The 22,746-nt window shown below is 33.9% G+C and overlaps 1 protein-coding gene across 6 annotated transcripts in view; it reads left to right on the plus strand.

Annotated features, from left to right (window-relative positions):
* The window catches only part of UBR3 (ubiquitin protein ligase E3 component n-recognin 3), a 224,368-nt gene that overhangs the window by 49,640 nt on the left and 151,982 nt on the right, over positions 1-22,746 (plus strand). For all 6 annotated transcript variants that reach the window (XM_036857253.1, XM_036857254.1, XM_036857259.1 and 3 more), the window contains exons 4-8: positions 3,011-3,154; positions 3,717-3,766; positions 15,812-15,878; positions 20,498-20,628; positions 21,765-21,993. In XM_036857253.1, the coding sequence (XP_036713148.1) occupies positions 3,011-3,154; positions 3,717-3,766; positions 15,812-15,878; positions 20,498-20,628; positions 21,765-21,993 (621 nt within the window). The remainder of the gene's footprint in view (positions 1-3,010; positions 3,155-3,716; positions 3,767-15,811; positions 15,879-20,497; positions 20,629-21,764; positions 21,994-22,746) is intronic.

Raw genomic sequence — 22,746 nt, forward strand, 5'->3', positions numbered from 1 at the left:
GCTGTGGGGTTACTGCTATGGGGTTAAAAGCAGCTTTTAAAGATAAAGGTTAGGCAGTGTTGGGAGACATTGGAGTATCAGCTCAACCAGACTAGAGAGACCTTACCAGTACCCTAGGCATCAAGTTGACACACCAGAAGACCACACCTGAGAGTAAGTTCTGCTCTAGGTCAGCCTTAATGAAGCCTAGAACCCTGACAGAGTTTGGAGATTACTGCTGTTAATTTACAGGGCTTTTTAAAGAATCTCAGGCTTTCTATAAATCTGCCCCTTACAAAGTATAAAACCAAGTCTTTATGAGTTCTAGGTGATCAGGCTGTTTATTGAATGTCTTGTAGAATTAAAATTAATACTCTTCAAAGGAAGGTAACAGAATCCAGAATCTTTGATAACATGTCATTAGAATGTCCAAGAAAAAGGACAGTAATAGAAATTGACCTTGAAATGGCCTAGATGTTAGATTTAGCAGTTAAAGACTTTAAAGCAACTATTATAAATATGTTGAAGAAATTAAAGGAAAATATGTTCAAATAAGTAAAGGAAAATATGATGTTAATGAGTGAAGAGATCAGGAATCTTAGTGAAGAAATGTAAACAAAAAAAATTCTAGAACTGACAATTACTGTAGAATGCAATTGACAAGTTCACTGGATGGACTTAGCAGCAGTTTGGAGAGAATAGAAGAAAGACTTAGTGAATTTGAAGACAGATTAATACATTATTCAATCTAGAGAACAGAGAGAAGACACAACAGAGCCTCAGGGACCTGTTAGATAGAATCAGATGACCTAATGTACATGTAATTGGACTCCCAGGAGGACAGGAGAGTGGGAATGGGGCAGAAAAAAACATTTGAAAAAATCATGACTAAAATTCCCCAAATTGGATGAAAAACATTGGTTTATAGATTCAGGATGCTTATTGAACCCCAAACATGATAAATATTTATAAAGAATATAACACTTAGGCACCTCCTAGATTCCATGCAGAGGGACCAGCATGTGGAAATATTTATGGGTGAGAGTGAGCTTACTTTTTTAAAAGGTACTAAAAAAGGCTATCGTGGTTGAAATGAAATGAATGTAGGGGGATAGTGGCCCAAATAAGGCTACCACATTAGGCTAGATCTAGATTAGGTAGGCCCTTGTTAGCTATTTAAGGTTTTATATCTTATCCTGAATGTAGTGGGAAGTCATGGATATATTTTAATCTGAAGAGTGACATGATCAGATATGTGCTTTAAAAAGATGGCTTGTTATTTTGCGAAGAATAGATGGGAAGAGGCAAGAACAGAAGCTCAAGTGCAGCAGCCTAGGATAAAATGATGGTCACTTGTGTTTGAGTTTTGGTGATGATGCTAGAGAGATATCAGAATTATACCTGAAAGTCTGTTATTTCTTCAACCTAGAATATGGTTCTTTATTCAGAAACTATCAACTGTTGGGAAAAAGAACAGCAAGTTGTTCTTAATCATTGTAAGAATGTATTCCTTGAGAATGATTTATGGTAATTGTCTTCTTTTCGTTCTACAATTCTTTTAAATTCTTATTTCTTGAAATTGAAAAACAAAACAACAGAAATCTTTAGCTAACTTGTAGTGATGGAAATTACATTAGGTTTGATTCAGAAGTTTAAAATTTGTAGTCTAGGTTCATTTCTAATCACTGCTTGCTTACTCACTGGTTATTATATCTTTGTAAGCCTCAGTTTCCTCACTTATAAAAATGGTGATAATATGTTCATTTTTCTCAGGCTTGTTGTAAGGGGTTGATGAAGTGTATTTTGTTAATTAAAAGTATTACAAAAATTTCATATATTATTATTGAGATAAATACATGGCCTTTATTATTCAGGAGACATTTAGTCATTTCTTACATAGGACCCCTAGAAGTCCTTTATTCTTTATAGACTAACTGTGGTTGTTTTTAGTTTTGGACTTGAATTGAAGGATAGATGTATTCCTATCTGTTTAATCTGTGCTGAAGGTTTTTTTGTTTTTTGTTTTTTTTTTTAAACTATCCCAGACAGACATTGGGCAGAGATTTAAAAAACAAAACTAATCTATTGCAATTACTGAGGCTAGCAAAGAGAGGAAATTGAGAAAAGCTCAACAAATACTAAAGAAACTCAATTACTATATATTTTTATAATCAGAGAGATTGAAACCTTAATTAAAGATATATAATCTGCTTAAGAGGTGGCAAATGACATGGTAACTTGGCTTTCAGACAGAGAATAATTTTTCCTTTTAAAGAACTTTCAAATGTCAGTATTTTTATTTTATTGTTATTCTATTTTCCATAATATATTAAAAAACAGAAGACAAAATTGGCATTAATATGCCCAAATGCTAAAGTGAAAGACCTAGGATTGTTTAATTCTAGAACCTAAACTTCTCAAAATTTTGGAATAAATTTGTTTTAACTGATACTTCCGTAGAAATTATACTTTTATCCTTAACTGTGATTATAAAAACATTTTATGCTTGGTAAAACAGAAATTAGTAATCTCAGTTACTGTTTGAAAATTCCACTCAGGCATTATCTTCTCTAGGAAGCCTTTCCAAAAACTGCTTTGGGTAAGTCTGGCTATACGGTATTATGAGAGCACAGGTTGTTAAACCAGATGGTGAAGTCTGCTACATAATTGTCATTTACCATATTATCTGCCTTTCTTTACAGTAATTTTAAGTTCCTTGAAGGCAGGAATCATGTCTTATTAATCTTTGCACCCCCTGTATTTTGTATGTAATCTCTGGCATATTCTAGATGCCCAGTTACTTAGTGGATTTCATTATTTGTTATAAACATGCTGTGCATTCTGAGATTGTTAATGCCAAACATGAGCACAAAAATGTTGTCTGAAGCTATCTTATATTATTCATTCTAGGGTTTCCCTTCCATTAGAATATTCATCTATTTTATATGTGTATACATTAGTTATTGAGATGGCTGTACTTATGTTTTGAATGGAATATTTTTTCTGATTTTAAATTTATTTTAAATATTAGGTCTTGGAGAAAATGCTTATGCAAGGAAAAGTCATGAAAAATACCTTATAGCTTTGAAGAGCTCTGGACTTACATATCCTGAGGATAAACTTGTATATGGTATACAAGAACCATCTGCTGGCACTAGCACTCTGGCAGTTCAAGGTTTGTTTAAATATTTAATTTGAACAATGATAACTTTTCTGTACTAAAACAAAAAACCCTTCAAACATTACTCATTGAAGAAATTTAAGTGCTGTGTCATTCTTTGTAACAAAGTAGTAAAAGTAGTAAAGATTTGGAAGCAAGAAAGGATAGAGTCGGTCAAAGACGATATTTCATTTTTCTTAAGCGGAATTCGGTTAGTTTATCAGAGGTTCTGGTTCTAACTCATGAAAAATATAGCAGTTGCTATTTAAGAGTAGCCCTAAAGTTTAGTAGTTCAATATTTTAGTGAACCATGGTTTAAAAGTAAAAGAAAGCAATCCTTCTGAAACACCATGTGTGTGATTATTAAATCTGGGTTTTCACTGGAGATTTCCTATTGAAGTATAAGCCTATTAGGCTCAAATTTATTAAAGATAAATGTTGAATTCTGCCAAAATAACTGTTAGAATGAGTTGTCTTAACAAAACTTATTTTTTGTTATTGTTATGTCTCAAAATAATTTTAAAGTAAAGCAATATATAACAATTATGAAGGGCAACCTTTTTTCTCCTTTCCAAAGGTTTTGCAGGTGCAACAGGAACATTGGGACAACTAGATTCTTCAGATGAGGTGAGATTTAACCTTTGAAACTTTTTAAAAGTAGAATTTTAAAAGTTTTAGAACTACCATACAGATTTGTGGATATTATCTAGTTGGAATTCCTCATTTTATAGACATGGACACTGAACCCCAGAGTGGAATAACTTAGTCAAGGTCACACAGTTACTTAGTGACAGGACGAGAACTACAACTAGATTTTTACTTCTTGTTTGTAAATTCATTTCTCTTTTCACAGTTTAGAAATGGGAGATAGAAAGACATAGAGATATTTCTCCTATGAAAATATCCCCAAATTTATCCAAGTTGTCATATGCACAATGAAATTGTTTTTAAAAAATTTAGCTAAGTCTAGAATAATTTACTAGAAGAATGTGAAATGTAGCTTCTTTTCTAATCTCATAATAAAGTTATATCTTATATGTCAAAGGTTATTAAAAAAAAGCAATGTACTGGGAAATAGAATGTCAATTTGAAATTTGTAATTTCAACTTTTATAGTGTTTATTAATAATAAATATTTCTAATAAATTCCTTATAACATTCCTGTATTTTGTTAGTATACAATTTATAAGCAAATATTGGTTTTTGACTTACATCTGTTTATAATCTTGGTTTCTGTAAAACCTAAATTTCATATTTTTATTGATTTATATATTTAACGATTGAAATTTTAAAAACTAAATCGTTTTTAAACATTTAAACATTTACATGTTTTTCCTTTGAAAACCCATTTTGATTTGATAATATCATATGAATTAAGCCAAATATCCTTCTTTTGAAAACATGATTTCTTTTATGGAGGTCTTATAATTGATCTAATGCCTTATAATTTAAACTTTGTAATAGTATATTTCCCCTCTAAGAAGGCTCCCACAAAATGCAACATTTTGTGGAGTCTCATTTTGGACTAACAATTTTATTTCATTTATTATTTTAAAAATTTATTTATTTACTTTTAAAGTCTTTATTGAATTTGTTACAATATTGCTTCTGTTTTATGTTTTGGTTTTTGGCCGCAAGGCGTGTAGGATCTTAGTTCCCCAACCAGGGCTCGAACCCACACCCCCTGCATCAGAAGGCGAAGTCTTAACCACTGGACCGCCAGGGAAGTCCCTGGACTAACAATTTTAAAGAGTTTTCAACAAATTGGATAGGCAGTTTATTTATTTATTTTTCTGAAATATTTATTTATTTATTTGGTTGCATTGGGTCTTAGTTGCGGCACGTGGGATCTTTGTTGCGGCTCGTGGGATCTTTCATTGTGGCCCGGCTTCTCTCTAGTTTTGGTGTGTGGGCTCTAGAGAGCGCGGGCTCTGTAGTTGTGGTGCGTGGGCTCAGTAGTTGTGGCATGCAGGCTTAATTGCCCCGCAGCATGTGAGATCTTAGCTCCCGGACCAGGGATCGAACCCGCATCCCCTGCATTGGAAGGAGGATTCTTAACCACTGGGCCACCAGGGAAGTCCCTACGTAGTTTAGTATACTGCTTCCGAGTTTGACTCTGGAAATAGAGTGTCTGGGTTTGAATCTGGCTTCTGTACCAATTAGTAGTGTGACTTTGGACAGGTACCAACTTCTCCATGCCTCAACTTCCTCACCTGTAAAATGGAGGTAATAATAGTACTTAATGCCTGGGGTTATGATGATGATTGAATGAGTTAATATATGTAAGCACTTAGAGCAGTAGTGCCTGGCATATTGTAACACTATATGTATGTTTGTTAAATAAATAAATTAAAATAAAATTATTTAAAAAAATTTGTGTAAATGGTTAGCTATAATTTTTGCTTTTTTTTTTTTTTAGCTTTAAAGAGTTACTTCTAAGAACACTGCTGCTGTAATGACAAATGGGGAAAACTTGCTGATATTTAAAATAGACTTTCAAAAATATATACACTATTGACTAAAACAGTAATAATTTTGTTTTGAAGCTAAGGGAAGCGAGTAATGGGGGTAAGAATGCTAATTCTTCACATGTCGAAGAAGGAAGTGATTAGATAATAGATAGACATATGATTTTAAATTGGTTATTCTGCTTTCTTTAAGGGCATTTTGTGGGGAGGTGGAATGATCTCTCAAAGGCGAGATTTCGGAATACTAGGAGTTGAATATGAATGGGTGCAGGGGGACCCTTCCTTGGCTAAAGCCAGCGAGACAGGAAGGAAACCTTGAATCTGTTGTCAGTAGTAACTTTATTTTATTTATTTATTTATTTTTGGCCGCACTGCGTGGCATGCTGGATCTTAGTTCCCTGACCAGGGATCAAACCTGTGCCCCTTGCAGTGGAAGCATTGAGTCTTAACTTCTGGACCACCAGGGAAGTCCCATCAGTAGAAACTTTAGAAGACTATTTATTACATGATGAAATGGTCTAGTGATATTACAAAACACTTTATTAAAATAATCTAAACATCCTCATGTGATCTAGAACAATAAAAATCTAGTTTTATGTTTGTGTTTATATGGTAGGTTAAAACCTTCATACTATTTTAGTATACCTATTTTATGCATCCAATGGTCTGCTAATAATTCTACTTTATTTTTATGAATTGAATTTGATTTTGGAGAATGCAGAAAGCTGATCTTCAGTATAGATACTTTTTCCTCTATGTAGGAAAAACGTTACAGTCATTTGTTGGCCTAAACTCTCCAGATTAGCTTTTAAATCTCCAGTGGCTACTTTAATTGTACATAACTGCATTGCAGCAACACCATATTTTACGGTAGGGTGCTAGAAGGAGATCCCTGTGTGTAGTGGGGGGAGGGGCTGGGGGGATGGCTTTTGAATTTCTTCTAGAAATAATTTCTCGAGGGATATCAGAGGATTTGAAATAGGCCTTTCTTTGCTCATTACCATTGCTTTTACTCTGTTCTTTTTAGGTCCTCTCTTCTGTTCCTTCTGTTCACTTCTCTTAGATTCTTTGTTTCAGCAACTTCTGTGTGTAATATAATTTATATAATCATTTGTTTCTTAATTATGATTATGTCTCAGTGTAAATATTGTAGTAAATGCTTTTTGATGGTGACAACTTCAAAATACTTCATTTAAAAAAGATACTTCATTTCAGTATGTTTTCTCATAAAACACTATTTTTATAATAGTAGCTGAGAACACTTACTTTTAGAGTATGTGAATTATATTTAACTTATATATTTAAAAACAGTAAGACTTTTTGATCTTTAAATCATATTTTATAATTAAACTTTTAGTCTATTTAAAATTACTTTTTATAGTTTATTTATCATATTTTCCAATTGGGATGAAAATGGGGTCATTTGGACATCTGAAAGCTTAAGAATTTGAAGTAGAGTTGTTTAGCTGGAAGTGGATTGAAGGGATATCTATTTTGGTTTTTCTTTAAGAGAAATTTGAGTTTCAGAGTTAGGCAGATCTGAGTTTGAATATTGCCTCATAATATTGCTGTGCCTTCTGCCAGGTTTTAAACTTCTGAACATCAATTTCCTCATGAAAAAATGGTGATAATTCTAATGTTAGGATTAAATGGGATAACATATGGATTACCTATTATGAACCAGATACATATTAGGCTCCTGATAAATGTTTTCTGTCCTAGTGCTTTATATGTAGAAGGGATTCAAATACTGAAGTTTTGAGCTATCATAGGTCATATGATAGACATTTCTGCTCATCTTTCCAGAGGAAATAGTTTATTAAAGCATGGTTTAAGAGTAATGAAGTTTATCTTTAAAAATTTAAATTAAAAATTTACCCAAATATCACACAAATACATTGTAGTTGTTTTGCCAGTATTCTGAAATATGAATAAACAACAGTTTATCCAATCATTTTTATGATTTCCAATTTTTAATTAAAGATACAATGCTTATATTTCTTTTTGTGCAGATGTGCAAATAGTTCTCTAAGATATGGAATTGCTAGATTACAGGGTAAGCATATCTTAAATTTTATTAGATTTATTTTTCTGATTATAAAAGTCACACACACATATTTAAAATGAGAAGTATGGAAAAGTACAAAGTTAAGACCATTACCCAGGGCCAATCATAGAAGGGTTTTAGTGATAGGAAATTTTCTATTTTAAGATTGTGATCATAATTTTTTTATACAAAAAATTCATTTATGTTTTATTGACTTATATACTACAAAGTCAAATCTTGAGTTAGAAATGGAAAAGTTGTATAATATAACAAAACAAAAATGAGAATCAGGAGGAGGCAATTTGCAGGTTTAAAAATTTAATGAATGCTAGAGCTAAAAGAGACCTTAAAGTTCATCTTGCCTAACTCTCTTATAGATGAGGAAGCTGAATTCCAAAGAATTAACTGATTCACTCAGGCAAGTGAATTTCGTCTAGTTAGTAGTGGAGTTGCAAATGGTCGCTAGGTCTCCTCCCTGCTGGTCTTGAGTTTTTTATGTGAAGTCGATAAGCCACTGTTCTTATTATTATTTCTATACAGCAAATTTGTCCTAAACTTTGTGGCTTAAAATTACCATTTTTTGTTTTGCTCACAATTCTTTGACTCAGGAATTTGGGAATGGCAGCCAGGCAGTTCTCACTTGGTTATCTCATGCGATTCCTGTTAGTTGTTGGCTGCAACTGCAGTCATCTGAAGGCTCAGCTGAGATGGAGATTTAAGACGGCTGATGGACAGAGCTGGCAGTTGATGCTGACTGTGCACAGGGAGCTCAGCCTGCATGTGGCTTTTCCAGTATGGTGGTCTCAAGTTGTTGGGACTTCTCACATAGTTACGGCTTCTCCCAGGATGAGTAGCTCAAGAGCAGAAGCTGTGGAGCCTTTTCTGAGCTAACCTTGGAAGTTACGTAGTATCACTTCCACTGCATCCTGTTCCTTGTGAGTTGCTAAGATGGGCTCAGATTCAATGGCAAAGGAGGTAAATCCTGTCTCTCGAAGGGAGGAGTGTCAAAGAATTTGTAAATATATTTCAAAACTTCCACAACCAGTATGTGACATTTGCCATTCTTTTCCCTGGATTCTCTTGATATTCTAGAAATGACTCGTGATTATAGCTAAATAACATACCAATAATTGAGTATGTATTTTTCCATCTATTTCAGTGGTACTTGTCTGTTGGGAAAAACTATAACATGGTAATGAAATACCACTGTAGCTAGAAATGGCTACTGTAGGGTTTTAACTAAGATCACAAAGTTTTCCTTAAGTATAGTAGTTATTATTGTACCTCAAGAGAGTGAAAGCTTATATTTGAAGTTGTAAGAGTTTTAAAAAAGTTGATCTTTACCTTTGTAAAACAAAAGGGGATATAATAAAATTTTACAAGCATTCATTGCAGTTTAAGGAACAAAATATAGTTTTGAATTTAATTAATACTGAAATTATTGAATTTATACTGGAATTATAAATTTGCATTTAATTTATACTGAAATCATAAAATTAGTGTAACTCTTCTGCTAATCTCTTCTTGGGGTCTCCTATTCTGCTTTTATTTTTTAAATGAGAAACATTATTTTAATAGGACCAGTGACCTACATGGAAAAAGCTTCCTTTTGTGCCTAGATATCATAAATAAGAATTAAGTTAATTGAGTTTTAGTGTGATATATTTAGAGGGAAAATACAAGAATTTCCACCTACTCACTTAAAAACTAATGATATTTAAAAAAAACTAATGACATTAATATTTTAAATTTGTATTGTACTTCTTTTCAAAGCACTTTTTACATATATAAATGGTGAAAATGGAAGCAAATTAAATTTAATAAAGGATGGAATAGATAAAGGAGAAAGTAGATGAAAGAATAAGGTAGATGGAAAGAGTATGATAGAAGAAGAGTACCCAGATACAGATGTTCTTGAACAAAAACCTATTTTATGCCATTTAAAAATTTCGTTAAAGCTTTTAAAGCCATATTGCATTTTATTTTGCAACTACAGGCACAAATGATTGTTTGCTTTTAGTATTTATATTTGAAATTTAATGAAGAGCTGAATATGTCTTAAGGATTGGAATTTCTACACCCTTACCTTACAGGCCCATGGGATTATTGAACAAACCCTTTTTGTGATTTCATTCTTATAATTTAACAAATTATATAAAAAGGAAGACAGGATGAGAAGAGGGCAGTGACATCTCAAAAACTACTATAGAGAGGGAATTGTAACAATTTAAAAAATGTTGTAAGTTAGAATTGGAAGAGATCCTAGGGGTAATCTAGTCCTACCACTTTGTTTTAAAAATGAAGAAACAGGTTTGAAACTCTAACAGCAGCAAGATTTTCCCTATTTGTAAAGTTTTACTTGAATGGGTATAGTATTACTGTCTACTTAATTTTATTCACACAAGTTGTGTCAGGTATTTGTCCCTGCTGTCCCTAGAGTAAGAGAACATTATGTACTCAGCAGGGCTATTTATACACATGACATTCTTCATACTACTATTTCTTACTCTTTTTTTGTGTAGCTAATATGTAATAAGAGTAGAAAATGTTCTTTGTGTTGTATGGAACCAAAAAGAAAAGAAAATAGGAGCACATTTTAACTTCATTAAGTATTTTAAAATGTAAATTTGTGTTTATTCATTTTTTTGTTTAGATTTATTTATAACCATCACATAATTCAGTTCAGAAGAAAATTATCTCTAGAATTATATGTACGTGGGTGTAATAGAGAGTTTCTTAGAGAAAATAGGACCTCTTAGATCAAGATAGCTTTTCAAGGAAAGATTATATTCACTGTGGCCATTACCATAGCAATGTCCATTTTTCTGTGTGCAATGACCAGATCATTAATCTCTGTGTGAAATCATTTAAAACACTTTACCCCCTGTGTAACTATAAAAATATAAATGTTTGTTGTGGAAAAATTGAAAAAAACAGAATAAAAAAAGAAAACATTTACCTTCAGCTGTGCTATCCAGAGATAACCATTGTTTATTAATTTTGCTTGTTTACCTCTAGTCTTCTGTTTTGCATACTCTTACATAACTGAGAAATAAGCACTTAACAAAATAAAATAAGTTACTATGTAGATGTGCTGTCGATATTCTTGCCTTTATTCAAGGTAGAATGCAATGAAAAGTTAAAACTAATTTGGTCAAAACTTGCAGCAAAAGCAGGATTATTGAAATTGAAAGCCAGAGTAGCTTTTCATAAATGAATAGGTAAAAGAAAAATACTGTTTTATTTTGAGGTATAAGATTTGATTTTTTTTTTTTTTTATAAGATTTGATTTTAATTAGTTAGTTATCATAAATTACATTAAAGGTAAAGGGTGGGGTGGGGAATCACAGAAACTTTTGGTGAGAAGGCCTTAGAAATATCTAATATATTTCTTTTCCAGTTTAGGAATTGATTTTACAACATTCCTGACAATTGGTAACCCTCTCCATAAACACTTCCAGTGGTTGGGAGCTTACCCAGTTTATGAAGCAACTTGTTCCTTTGTTTGATAGCTCTAATTATTAGGAATCTCTTCTCAATACTGTGTTAAATATTACAATTTTCACACATTTCTTCTTGTTTTCCCCTGTAGAAATATTTTAATTTTTACTCCCATAAGACACCCCTTTAAGACACCCCTGCTGTTCATAGCTCTTTCATCTGTTTATTCCCTTTTAAAATCTATGATCTGATTTGGTATAGAGTCATAAGGACATCTTGTCATGAAGCATGTTGTGGTTTCCTTAAGGCCCAAGGTTTTTTGTTAGCCTTTTAGCAGCTATGCTAGACTGTCGCGGGAGCCCCAGTGGTCAAATGAAATGCCCAGGTCCCCCACCCCACCCACCCCTTCACCTCTCAGACAAGTTTGAGAGCTCCCTCTCTGCTTTGTATTTGTAGAATTGATTTAAAGCAAACAGTCTCATATTACAGTGGCTTACATAAATGTTGTTTTCATTTCATTCTAGTCTCTCAAGATCTCCTTTGGATTTTATTTTTATAACCTTATATGTTAAATGTTCCTTTTAGCTTTGTGTATTCTGTATTAACATTCTCTGAGTATTGTTTTAACCAGCTGTGAATTTACTTGACTTCGTTTTATGGAGCTCACATTTTTTTTCATCTGTCCAGTAAATTCATCAAAGAAAGAAAGAAAGGTTAATTTGGGTTGAAAAACCATCTGTAAATTTTGCAGGGTAGGAGTTTGAATCTGATTTTTTTTTTGGGGGGGGGGTGGTCTTCTTCTCTCATTTTGGACTTGTATATGTATTTTATGCCTGAAACACACATAGCAATATTGTCTACTTCTGTGCCCAGGAACTAGTTAAGGTTTGGAAAGTGTTTCTGAGGGCTGTACAAATGCTGTCTGGGTTGAGGTTATTTATTTCCTCTTTTGTCCGCTGGACCATCATTTTCTCCCAGGGTTCTGTACTGTTTTCTCATGGATAAATGGGAAAGAACTGTAACTCCCTATCATGAATTTGGGGTGGGTGGGGTCTTGTCATGATAACGGAATTGTTTTCATCTTCCTTAATGCCTGAATATCCCACCACTGGAAGTTACTCCTGTTTGTTAAAAGTTTTGTTCTTAAAATAAAAAAAATGGGACTTGTAATAGGTAACACAGTAATCCATTATCTTGAGCAGATTGTTGTAGTTAGGATTGGCAATCAGAATTAGTATTAAAAACATATTTATTAGCTTAAAGCTATAATTCATTGTCATCGTTGAATAAATAGAAAATTAATATTAGCAAAAAGATGATGAAATTACCTATTACTTTATCACTTAGAGGTGACTTACTGTAAATAAATATATTCTAACAGATTCTATATATAGTATATTTTAATGGCTCCATGCTATATATGCTGTTCAGTAACCTGCTGTTCTTACTAATGGTAGTTTTGAACATCTGTAGCAAGGGGTATATTTTAAGAGATTTTATTTGTGTGTATTATCAGTACTTAAATGGTTTCATACTCCATATGCTATTCTTCATAGCATGTTTTTTTTTTTTTCTCATTTATAGTAATAGTTTTTGAACATTTATCTGGTCACAGTGAATATAGTGCTCTAGTATTGTGTTTTTTTTTTTTAATTTTTAATTTTTATTTTTTTAATGCTATTCTTGTCTGCCTACATTCTTTTTATGTATGCATGTATGTATGTATGTATGTATGGCTGTGTTGGGTCTTCGTTTCTGTGCGAGGGCTTTCTCTAGTTGTGGCAAGCGGGGGCCACTCTTCATCGCGGTGCGGGGGCCACTCTTCATCGCGGTGCGCGGGGCTCTCACTATCGCGGCCTCTCGTTGCCGAGCACAGGCTCCAGACGCGCAGGCTCAGTAATTGTGGCTCACGGGCCGAGTTGCTCCGCGGCATGTGGGATCTTCCCAGACCAGGGCTCGAACCCGCGTCCCCTGCATTGGCAGGCAGATTCTCAACCACTGCGCCACCAGGGAAGCCCTCTAGTATTGTTTTTCTTCATAGGATATATGTGTGCTATAATTTATTTACCTAATCCCCTGCTCTGCTGTTGGAAACCAAAGATTTTTTTTTCTATTATAAATAACATTGTGATGAGTATCTATGCATATAGTCCCTATTCACTTGTCTGATGATTTTTTCAGGATAAATTCCTAGAACTGGAATTTCTGTTCCAGTGATAGATATACTTTAATGACTTTTGACATGTGTATTGACAAATTGCCATTCAGGATAATAGTTTTATTATATACTCTCTCAAGCGATGTACAAGAGTACACATTTTCCACCAGTTTAGATGGAGATAAACTCCCTTCCTAGCTGAGTTTGATATCTATGATGATGTCAAGCTGATCTTTGTTTCTAGACTTTTATCATTGTGCTTTTATTCATGGTGTCTTCTTGGAATGACTTTCCTTTCCTTTGCTTGGCTAATTTTACTTGTCCTTTAAAGTGTAAGGTTGGGAAATTTATAAAACTTGTATTGCCATGACTATTGCTTGATCAAGGATACTGTTTTCATAGGAAGTTTGTATTTGAAATTATGAAGTAATCCTAACCTGGAATATAACATTAGAAGTTTTTCTTTTTCTTTTTTTTTTCTTTTCTCTCAGGGCTGGGAGAGCAGTTTCATAAATGGCTGTTAGCTAAAATCTCAAATTTTAGAACCTTCTGGGTCTTGTGGCATAGTTTTACATTCTTATGTCTGTCTTTTATGGCTCCAAATTTCATACTGGTTGAGTTTCTCTAAGGGCAAGGTGAGGGTGGCAGAGGAAGAGGAGAGTGTAGTTTGACTGTCAGTATTGCTGCCAGGTAGACCATAGAGGCCTGGCTTTGGTAGGAATTAACAGGGAGAGCATATTGAAGTGCTTAGTAAATGCTGAATGACTGAGCTAAGTAGTGTCTTTGGGTAACCCCAGACTGGTCCTGAGGACTGATGCTGGACTTGGCAGAAACCTGGAGTTAAGTCTGTGGTGCGCAGGCCAAGGAGACTACACCAATGGGCAGAGCAGCAGCTTAAAGCCGAGGCTTTTCTGCTTTGGAGATTTGATTTAATTGAGCAAGTGTCTGGGAATTTGTACCATGCTTCTAACCTGCCACCAACATAATTGGTTAGCACAACAGACTGTGTGCCAAAATGCTACCACATGTCTTTATAATACCAGTTGGCTCATATATGTTTGGAAATATAGGAAAAAGCTGTCAGTATAACATGGAAGTTTTGGATTCCTATGCAATCTTTCCTAGCTCAGGAGAGCTGGGATAGTGGGGTAGAATCATATCCTTTAGCTGGAGGGGAAAAAACCCTGAACTGTGAAGGCAGCAGGAACCTTTTTAGCAACATTCAAAGGAAATCAGAAACGAGCATCTGCACCCATGGCCCCCTCCCTAAGAGGCACATCGCTAGCCTCACTGCTGGTTTCTCTAGTAGCAGGCTGCTTCCTCTGCTCCTCTCCCCTCTGTGTTGTCTCAGCCAGCCAGCTTCCCACTTTTTTGTTGTGGTAGGTTAACATCCCCTGAGACAGCCTCAAATCACTCCAAGATGTTTGCCTGGGCATCCAAATGACCTCCCCAGGTACTGATTATTGCTTCTGTTACTTCTTTGGTTACAAACTTTCTAGGTTACAAAATAGGTTGTGAGTGGTCTGCCCCTCACCCTTTTATTTCCTATAAGACTTTTTTTTTTTTAGTTAAAATTTTTTAAAAATTTTATTTATTTATTTTTGGCTGTTGTTGGGTCTTCGTTGCTGCACGTGGGCTTTCTCTAGTCGAGGCGAGCGGGGGCTACTCTTCATTGCGGTACGCGGGCTTCTCATTGCGGTGGCTTCTCTTGTTGCAGAGCATGGGCTCTAGGCGCGCGGGCTTCAGTAGTGTGGCACACGGGCTCAGTAGTTGTGGCTCGTGGGCTTAGTTGCTCCACAGCATGTGGGATCTTCCTGGACACGGCTCAAACCCATGTCCCCTGCACTGGCAGGCAAATTTTTAACCACTGCACCACCAGGGAAGTCTGCCTTGTTGTTTTTAATGTGAGGTTTTTTTCAGGAATGGATATATCACATGTGAGCAGAAATGCATGTATTTTCTTCTTGGCTTTTTTTCCTAAGCACATTTTAATTTGTTTTTATTATTATTTTTTTGACTGTCAACTCCAGCTTCTAATATGCTATACTTATTTTTCAGAACTTGATCTCTTGAACTCATTTTGTTTGTGTTAGACTCTTCAAAGCCTTTCCTCTATTCATTGTTTTAACCGTCTTCTCCTTCTCCCCTTCCTTCCGATGCTAATCTGCTCCCTCCTCACCTTTAGCTTCTTTGATATTATATTTATAAGGTTAGGAAAATTTTTATTTTGGCATTTTGGGGTATTTAAGAGTCTTTCATTAGAAGCACAGATTAAGTTCAAGAACTCTTATATTTTAATCCTAAGGATTTTCATATATTTTATATTTATATATTTTATATATTTTAATTATAATGCTAATTTTAAATTTAATTTTCAATTTAAAGTTAGCAGCATTAAAATATATTTTATGACAGCAAATACATAAAATCGTTGGTTAATAATATGTAAGCATGCCTATATTTTATATTTAACATAATTTATAAGCATATTTATATTTACATAAAATGTATAAATTCATGAATAGGACTATAGATAATGCTAATTTTGTTTTTCTCCAGGAGGATCAGGATGGGAGTCAAGGTCTGGGCAAGAGAAAGAGGGTCAAACTAAGCAGCAACACCAAAGGTATTTATATTTTGTTTTTTCCTTGTATAAAAAAAATGCTTAATCATTAAGAGCACTTGAAGGGAGAGTAATGTTATTAGATTTGTCTAATATGGAGACAGTATTGTTAGAGCATGATTGTGGGGGACCTCGAAAGCAAGTAAAACCCTTACTGTTGGGATTTTGTTCATTTGTTTTCTTTATAAAATGAGCAACATCATATTTGAGCCAGAAAAATAGTCTCTTCATTGAATCTTTGATTTGGATCCAGCATATTTGGTGTAAAGCTTTAATTTGATTTAAAGGATGAGCAAGAGGGAGATTTTGGGTGTTTGTGTGAGAAAAAGTAACAAGAGTGAAAGAGAGTGAGAATGAGAATGAATGGCACTTACCACATATTAAGGGCTCAGAAAGGACTCAATACATATTGTTGCAAAGGAAGAAGTAGATATTGCCTGTAGTGAGGGACTAGATTAGTAATAAGTAATATATATTGAACTTTTTTTTAAATGACACTTTTAATTTAATTAATTAATTAATTAATTATTTTTGGCTGTGTTGGGTCTTCGTTTCTGTGTGAGGGCTTTCTCTAGTTGCGGTAAGCGGGGGCCACTCTTCGTCGCAGTGTGTGGGCCTCTCACTATCGTGGCCTCTCTTGTTGCGGAGCACAGGCTCCAGACGCGCATGCTCAGTAGTTGTGGCTCACGGACCTAGTTGCTCTGTGGCATGTGGGATCTTCCCAGACCAGGGCTCGAACCCGTGTCCCCTGCATTAGTAGGCAGATTCTCAACCACTGCGCCACCAGGGAAGCCCTTGAACTTTTTATATATGCTAGACATAGTGCTAATCACATCACATGCATTGTGTCATTTAATTCTCCAAGTAACCATATGAAGCGGGTTTTATTATTATTACTATTTTATGAATGAGGAAATGGAGGCATGTTAGGTTTAACAGCTAATGAGATGTAGGTCCTTAATTCAAATCCAGAGTTTAAATGCTTTGTCACTATATTTTCTTGACCCTCCCTAAAAGCTTTTCTAGAGTACTTGTTATTAGTTGGCAGCCTGTGCTCTGGATTTTTGCCATGGATTTCCAAATCTTAACATAGTCTATTTTCTGGGTTAGTATGGTCTGTTAGAAAGTCTCCAGAGGTTAAAATATTATTTTGATGAAAAGATTCTTACTTCTGGTGCTAAGTGTGTCTTGTGGAAAGTTTAGGACTGCTTGGAAGGTGGAGCAAGCAGGCAGTTTCCGTTGAGGCTCATTTTGTAAGTCTGTACTTAGTTACTCATGTTGTTGCATTTAACTTACAGACTGTTAGCAAAGGGCATGAAATTTGATTTGCTGGCCAACATGCGCATTTTCCATTTCTTCGTGGCCCAGCAGAGAACCTGTAATGCCTGAAAGAAATTAGAAATCCATATGGCTAAATGGCCCCTTGACTTACCAGAGTTGTCCATGTGTTTACCTGAGTCCGTGAGACACATCTGAGTTGGAGGAGATTGTTAGGCATATACTTGAGTTTAAGCTTCAGGGATGTTCAGAAAATACCTGTTACGGCGTAAGAGGTCATTGTTTTCCTTCAGCCTGGTCAAACTCTGGCTGAAGTTACTTTTTATGCAGACTTTATGTTGAAGTTGATTTTCTATTATATGAATTTTTTTGCATTTGAGGTTGATTGTTTTCTCTTCCTTCCTCTAGTGGTAAGAAGTGGTATAGAGATTTAAGACTTGATCAGTTATCATGTTTGGTTTAAGTATGTATGTGGAAGAAGTGGCTTTTGAAAAAGTAGAAAGTGAGGCTTTTTGAATTAGTAGAACCTCTGTTTTCAAAAAGTGATTGTTGCTTTTGAAAATGTCTGAAGTTCAGGGAGTGGTTTAGTTTTTGTAAGAATTTGATTCAGCAGTTTGAAAGTGAGCTGAAAATAAAACATGTAATGATAGGCAAGAGGAGAGGCACTGTGCTAACAAACACATCACTGCCTATTCTCAAAACTGCAATTTTAAGGGTGAAGGGCCTAGGCCTAGAGGGCTTCAGCTAACATGGCCAAGATTATTGAGCTCGTGAGTTGCAGAGGCTGGACTCTACTGTCTAAATTAAATGCTGTCATGCATTTGTACCACATACTGATTCTTCAAAAATCTCTTTTTACAATTTGGCTTGAGTTGTTTAGGCGTTGTAAAGGTCATGACAATTTAATCAAGATTTTAAAGGTAAATAATCATACGTAACTAATGGAAGCATTTCTAACCACATTTCCATAACATAACATGTAAAACACATAACACATGCTTTAAATATCTTGGGAAACTGATATCATTTATTTTAAGAATAACAGTGAAGACATTGTGGGTTTTTCTCCCTTTTTTTTATGTCTGAAGTTAGAAAAATTGGATTGTACATAACTGCAGCCATTTTCAGCATAACTGCAGCATTTTAGTAGAAGCCATAGCTTTTCTGGTACGTTCAGATTGTTTTATTTATTTAAAACAAAGTTAATGTATCTTTCTTTTTTAATGCTTGACATATAATAATTATGGTAGCTTCAGGCTTTTCTTTGGCTAATACAAGCTTGCAGAGAGTTATAACTGAATTTTAGGATAAATACTGCTAGTTTTGTTCAACTTTGTGATTATTTTCAGAAGCACTTCTCTGTGAGGGTTTTATTTTTTTGGTAGTCTGTGAAATTTTCAGTCATGTTAGTACCAAGTGAATTTTGAGAATTAAATTGGCTTCAGCAATGTGTGCTGTGGATTATATTCTAATTTTTAATTGTAATCCTTATATTCCTGTCACCTGATTCATTTGGTCCCTAATTTTATTACTTTTTTGGCTTTGAATCTGTCAGCTTGTGCCTTTGAATATATTTTACCTCATTTCTTGCAGGACTGGTTTATGTCTCTTTTTAAATCATTGCCGTATCCTGGGAATGATCTACTTCAGGAGGAAGAGATTTCTGTTTTACAAGTAGAAAATTCTGAGATTTGGAAAATAAAGAATTATTGTTTCCAATAAAGGGATGTGTAGTGTAATTGTATTTATACTTTTACTCCTACTACATACGGCTTATACTAAAGGCACCACTGAAAGGGAATTAGGTAGGGGATTAGCAGATACTTTGGTCTCTCTGTAATCTAAATCGTAGTGTCTCTAGATTAATGAAATTATTATTCTGAAAACAATGGGTTATTAATTATTAATCGAACATGGGGTTAAAGTTACATCTAACTTTAATATCTGATTCAAGTCTTATTAAACTCAGTGTTTTACAAAAGAATCAAGAGAGTGATTAAATACTGAGTTGTTACTCTTTTAGACCCGTTACCTGAGGAGATGTGGTATGAACACATTACTCAATAATAGAAGAACTGTGACACTGGGGTAGGATTGGGGTAAGGTTAATTGAAAAAACTACAGGGTTACCCTGCAAGACTACGTCAACTGTGATATAGTTAGGGCTGTACCTGAGTATTTTGGTTCATGTGATACTGGTTTTTCAAATCTTTCATCTAACTCTAGTCTCTGCTTAAGCACTGTCACTGAAACAGTCCATTCATAGTTGACACTTGATGCCCTTATATTCTTGATGCCCTTATATAGAGCTGATGATCCAGAGCAGTATCCCAAGATAATTTGCTCCAATAAAGATTAATAGAATTTTCTAGTTCATTTTGAGGGAAAAAAAATTAGAGAAAGTGAGAGAAAGAGATAGCCAAAGTATTAAAAATATTCAGTTCACACTTTGCTGTACACCTTGAAACTAACACAACATTGTTAATCAACTATACTCCAATGTAAAATAAAAATTAAAAAAATTTCAATTCATCATATACCAGTTGAGACCTTTTTGTTGATTAAGCACGGGAAGGAGGCAGAGATAAGCAAGAGACAGCCTAACCCTCAAGGAGTGGCACTTGGCTTTAGAAAATAGACTTTCCAGTAAATAATTTTATTCCCCCCTTTGAATACCTTTATTCAAAAGGGGCATGCATTTCCTGTTTCCTCTATGCATGAAGAGGGCATCTTGAGTCCAGTGCAAGTAAGCATATCTAATGTTCTATGTGTTTCCTGGTATGTTCCTACCAGAAGAAAGTAACTGCTTCTGTATACTAGAGTAAGCAATGCACTAGTGATTGTCTTCTCTAGTGAAGTTAATATTTCATTTATGAAGGATAATTTTAGAGAAATCAATTATTCATCCATAAAGATTTTTTTCAAAAATAAAAAATTTAGATAACTTTGGAGTTTATGTCCTTAAAAGTATGTTTTTAGGTTAAAATTACTATTACTATTTTAAATTAAGTGCCATGAATATTGTTCTTGTAAGATAATTGTTTTAAATCTTAGTAGAAGTTTTAGATAAATGGCTTATGTTTAAGGGCAAGTAATTACTTATTTTTCTAGTAACTGCTTTATATTAAATTATAAGGATTAAGTATTTTACTATTTATATACTGTGGACATTATAGAAATTTAGCTTGATATTGTTAGCATTATCATTTGAATTATTGAAAGGATAGCCTTAATTTTTAGGTACGTTCAGATGTTTGAGGTTGATGGGTTATTAATCATAGTAAGGTTTACTGAGATGAGCAACTTAAATCATTAGGGTGATAAATTTTATTTTTCTTATGTAGATCAATCCATAATGGATGTTTTGAAACATAAAAGTTTCTTAGAAGAACTATTGTTTTGGACTATAAAGTATGAATTTCCTCAGAAGATGGTGACTTTCTTACTCAACATGCTTCCAGATCAAGAGTATAAGGCATCTACATTTTTTCCTTCCTTTATGAACTTTGCTCCTCTTTCTTTGCCTTTTCAATACTAAATCTTTTTGATATATTTCTCAACTCTGTTGCCAAAAGAGGGCCTGCACAAAAAGCACAGTATTGTAGATCTGAGTCAAAGCACCATTACAGAGCAGGATTTCTAAGGGTTGCCTTTGTGCATGAAACTTGGTCCAAAGGGATTGCTGGGGGACAAACAAAAACACAGTTGCACAAATAAATATGTAGTTACAGATTGTAGTAAGTTCTCTAAAGGAGAAAGGTACAAGGTGCTATGAGAATGTTTAATGGGGGCAACTGAATTTAGATTGTATGGTTAGGCATGGGAAAAGCATGGAGTTTGTAGCTGCTGGCCATGACTGTTAAAGACACAATGGTATTGACTCATGTACACATGTACATAGGTGAAGTCTCTAGTTTCAGAGGGTGTGGACTCACCTGTTACTACTGTATGGTTATGGCAAAGTTGCGCAACCTAGTGTCTGAAAAGACAATAAATCATGCTATAGTTCTTATGGTTTAGGTAGTAAAGCCTCTTTAGGAGTGACACTTTAATAATGCTGTTGTTTTGTGTCTTTATACCTGCTTAAGAAAACAATAGAGGAAGTGTATATGGTATACAGAAGAGAATATTTAGTCAGAATGGTGGCTGGCTTTCAGATCAAATAGGAAAAGATATTATTTCTTTCGGAGTAGTCACGTTGACTCACTTATTGTTTAGTTATATAAACAACTCTGATGGTTTTCAAGTGAGGCTTTAGATTTTGTTGTTAAAGTTGGTAGCACAGGACAAAGACACATACTTTGACATTAGTGAATTGATATATTTGTGAGCAAAGTGAAGATTTGTATTTTTAGACTATCTTTGTAATTGCTTTAAAACTTTAATAATTTAAAATGCATATTGAACATTTTTTTAACCATCAAAGTATTTTGCTAATTTTCCAAAAAAGGACAAATGTAAGCCTACCATCATTACTGAAATTATTTTTCCAGTTATCTTGGATATCATCACAAGCTAATCATAGCTTAAAAATGCTAGTATACTATGTTGGAAAATGTGTTGTAAAACTTAAACTGTGTTTTTTTTCTTCCTATTTAAAACATTTTACAGGTTGCTTTTACAAAAACTTTTGTTCAGCATTATGCTTTTATTATGAAAACACTGAAGAAAAGTCATGAATCAGACACAATGTCTAACAGAATTGTGCATATTAGTGTTCAGTTGTTCAGCAATGAGGAGCTAGCCAGACAGGTAACAGAAGAATGTCAGCTGCTGGATATTATGGTCACTGTGCTGTTATACATGATGGAAAGTTGCCTTATTAAAAGTGAGCTACAAGGTAAACACAGAATTATTTTCACTAGTTTTATAAGTATACTTTGTATAACTAATCTTAAAAACTCCCTTTATGCTTAAAAATAGCTTTTAAAAATATTATAAAATAATACATGTTTGTTAAAGAAAAATTTATGAAAATTTCAGCAAAATTTAAAGAAAAACTTTAAAATCACCTATATTTTGTTATTCACAAATAACTTAATATTAACAAATATTTTGGGATATTTCTTTCTGTCTTTTTGTGTGATGTGAGTATATTTACAGATGCGAATATGTACTGTAAAATATGCTATCAAGTGTACACATCAAGAACATGTTCTTTCATGATTGCAGGTAGTAATATATGACTTTACCATTATTTAACCATTTTCTTATTAATTAGATATGTTTCTGTTTTTTTAATCATGAATTTGTTACTGTCAGCTTTAGACATTTTATATGCATATACTTCTATAATTTAAAAGTTGGAATAAATCTTGCCTTTTTTATATGTTCCTTTAGTGTGATATTTAATTTTCCTCCTTTATGCCTCCTCAAATTGCCATAACATTTCTAGGAATTCCTCCCATTCTTATTTCTTTGTGGTCTTTCATCTTGACTTCACCTCCTTGTAATAATTTATATTATTTGAGTATTTGCTATGTACTAGGCACTGTGTTAATACTATTTATATGTTGTCTCAATTAAGCTTCTGAACAACTCTCTAGATTGGCGTTATTATTATTTCCACTTTAAAGATGAGTAAATTGAAGTT

The sequence above is a fragment of the Balaenoptera musculus genome, chromosome 7 (assembly GCF_009873245.2).
Source record: "Balaenoptera musculus isolate JJ_BM4_2016_0621 chromosome 7, mBalMus1.pri.v3, whole genome shotgun sequence".
Classification (NCBI taxonomy): Eukaryota; Metazoa; Chordata; class Mammalia; order Artiodactyla; family Balaenopteridae; genus Balaenoptera; species Balaenoptera musculus.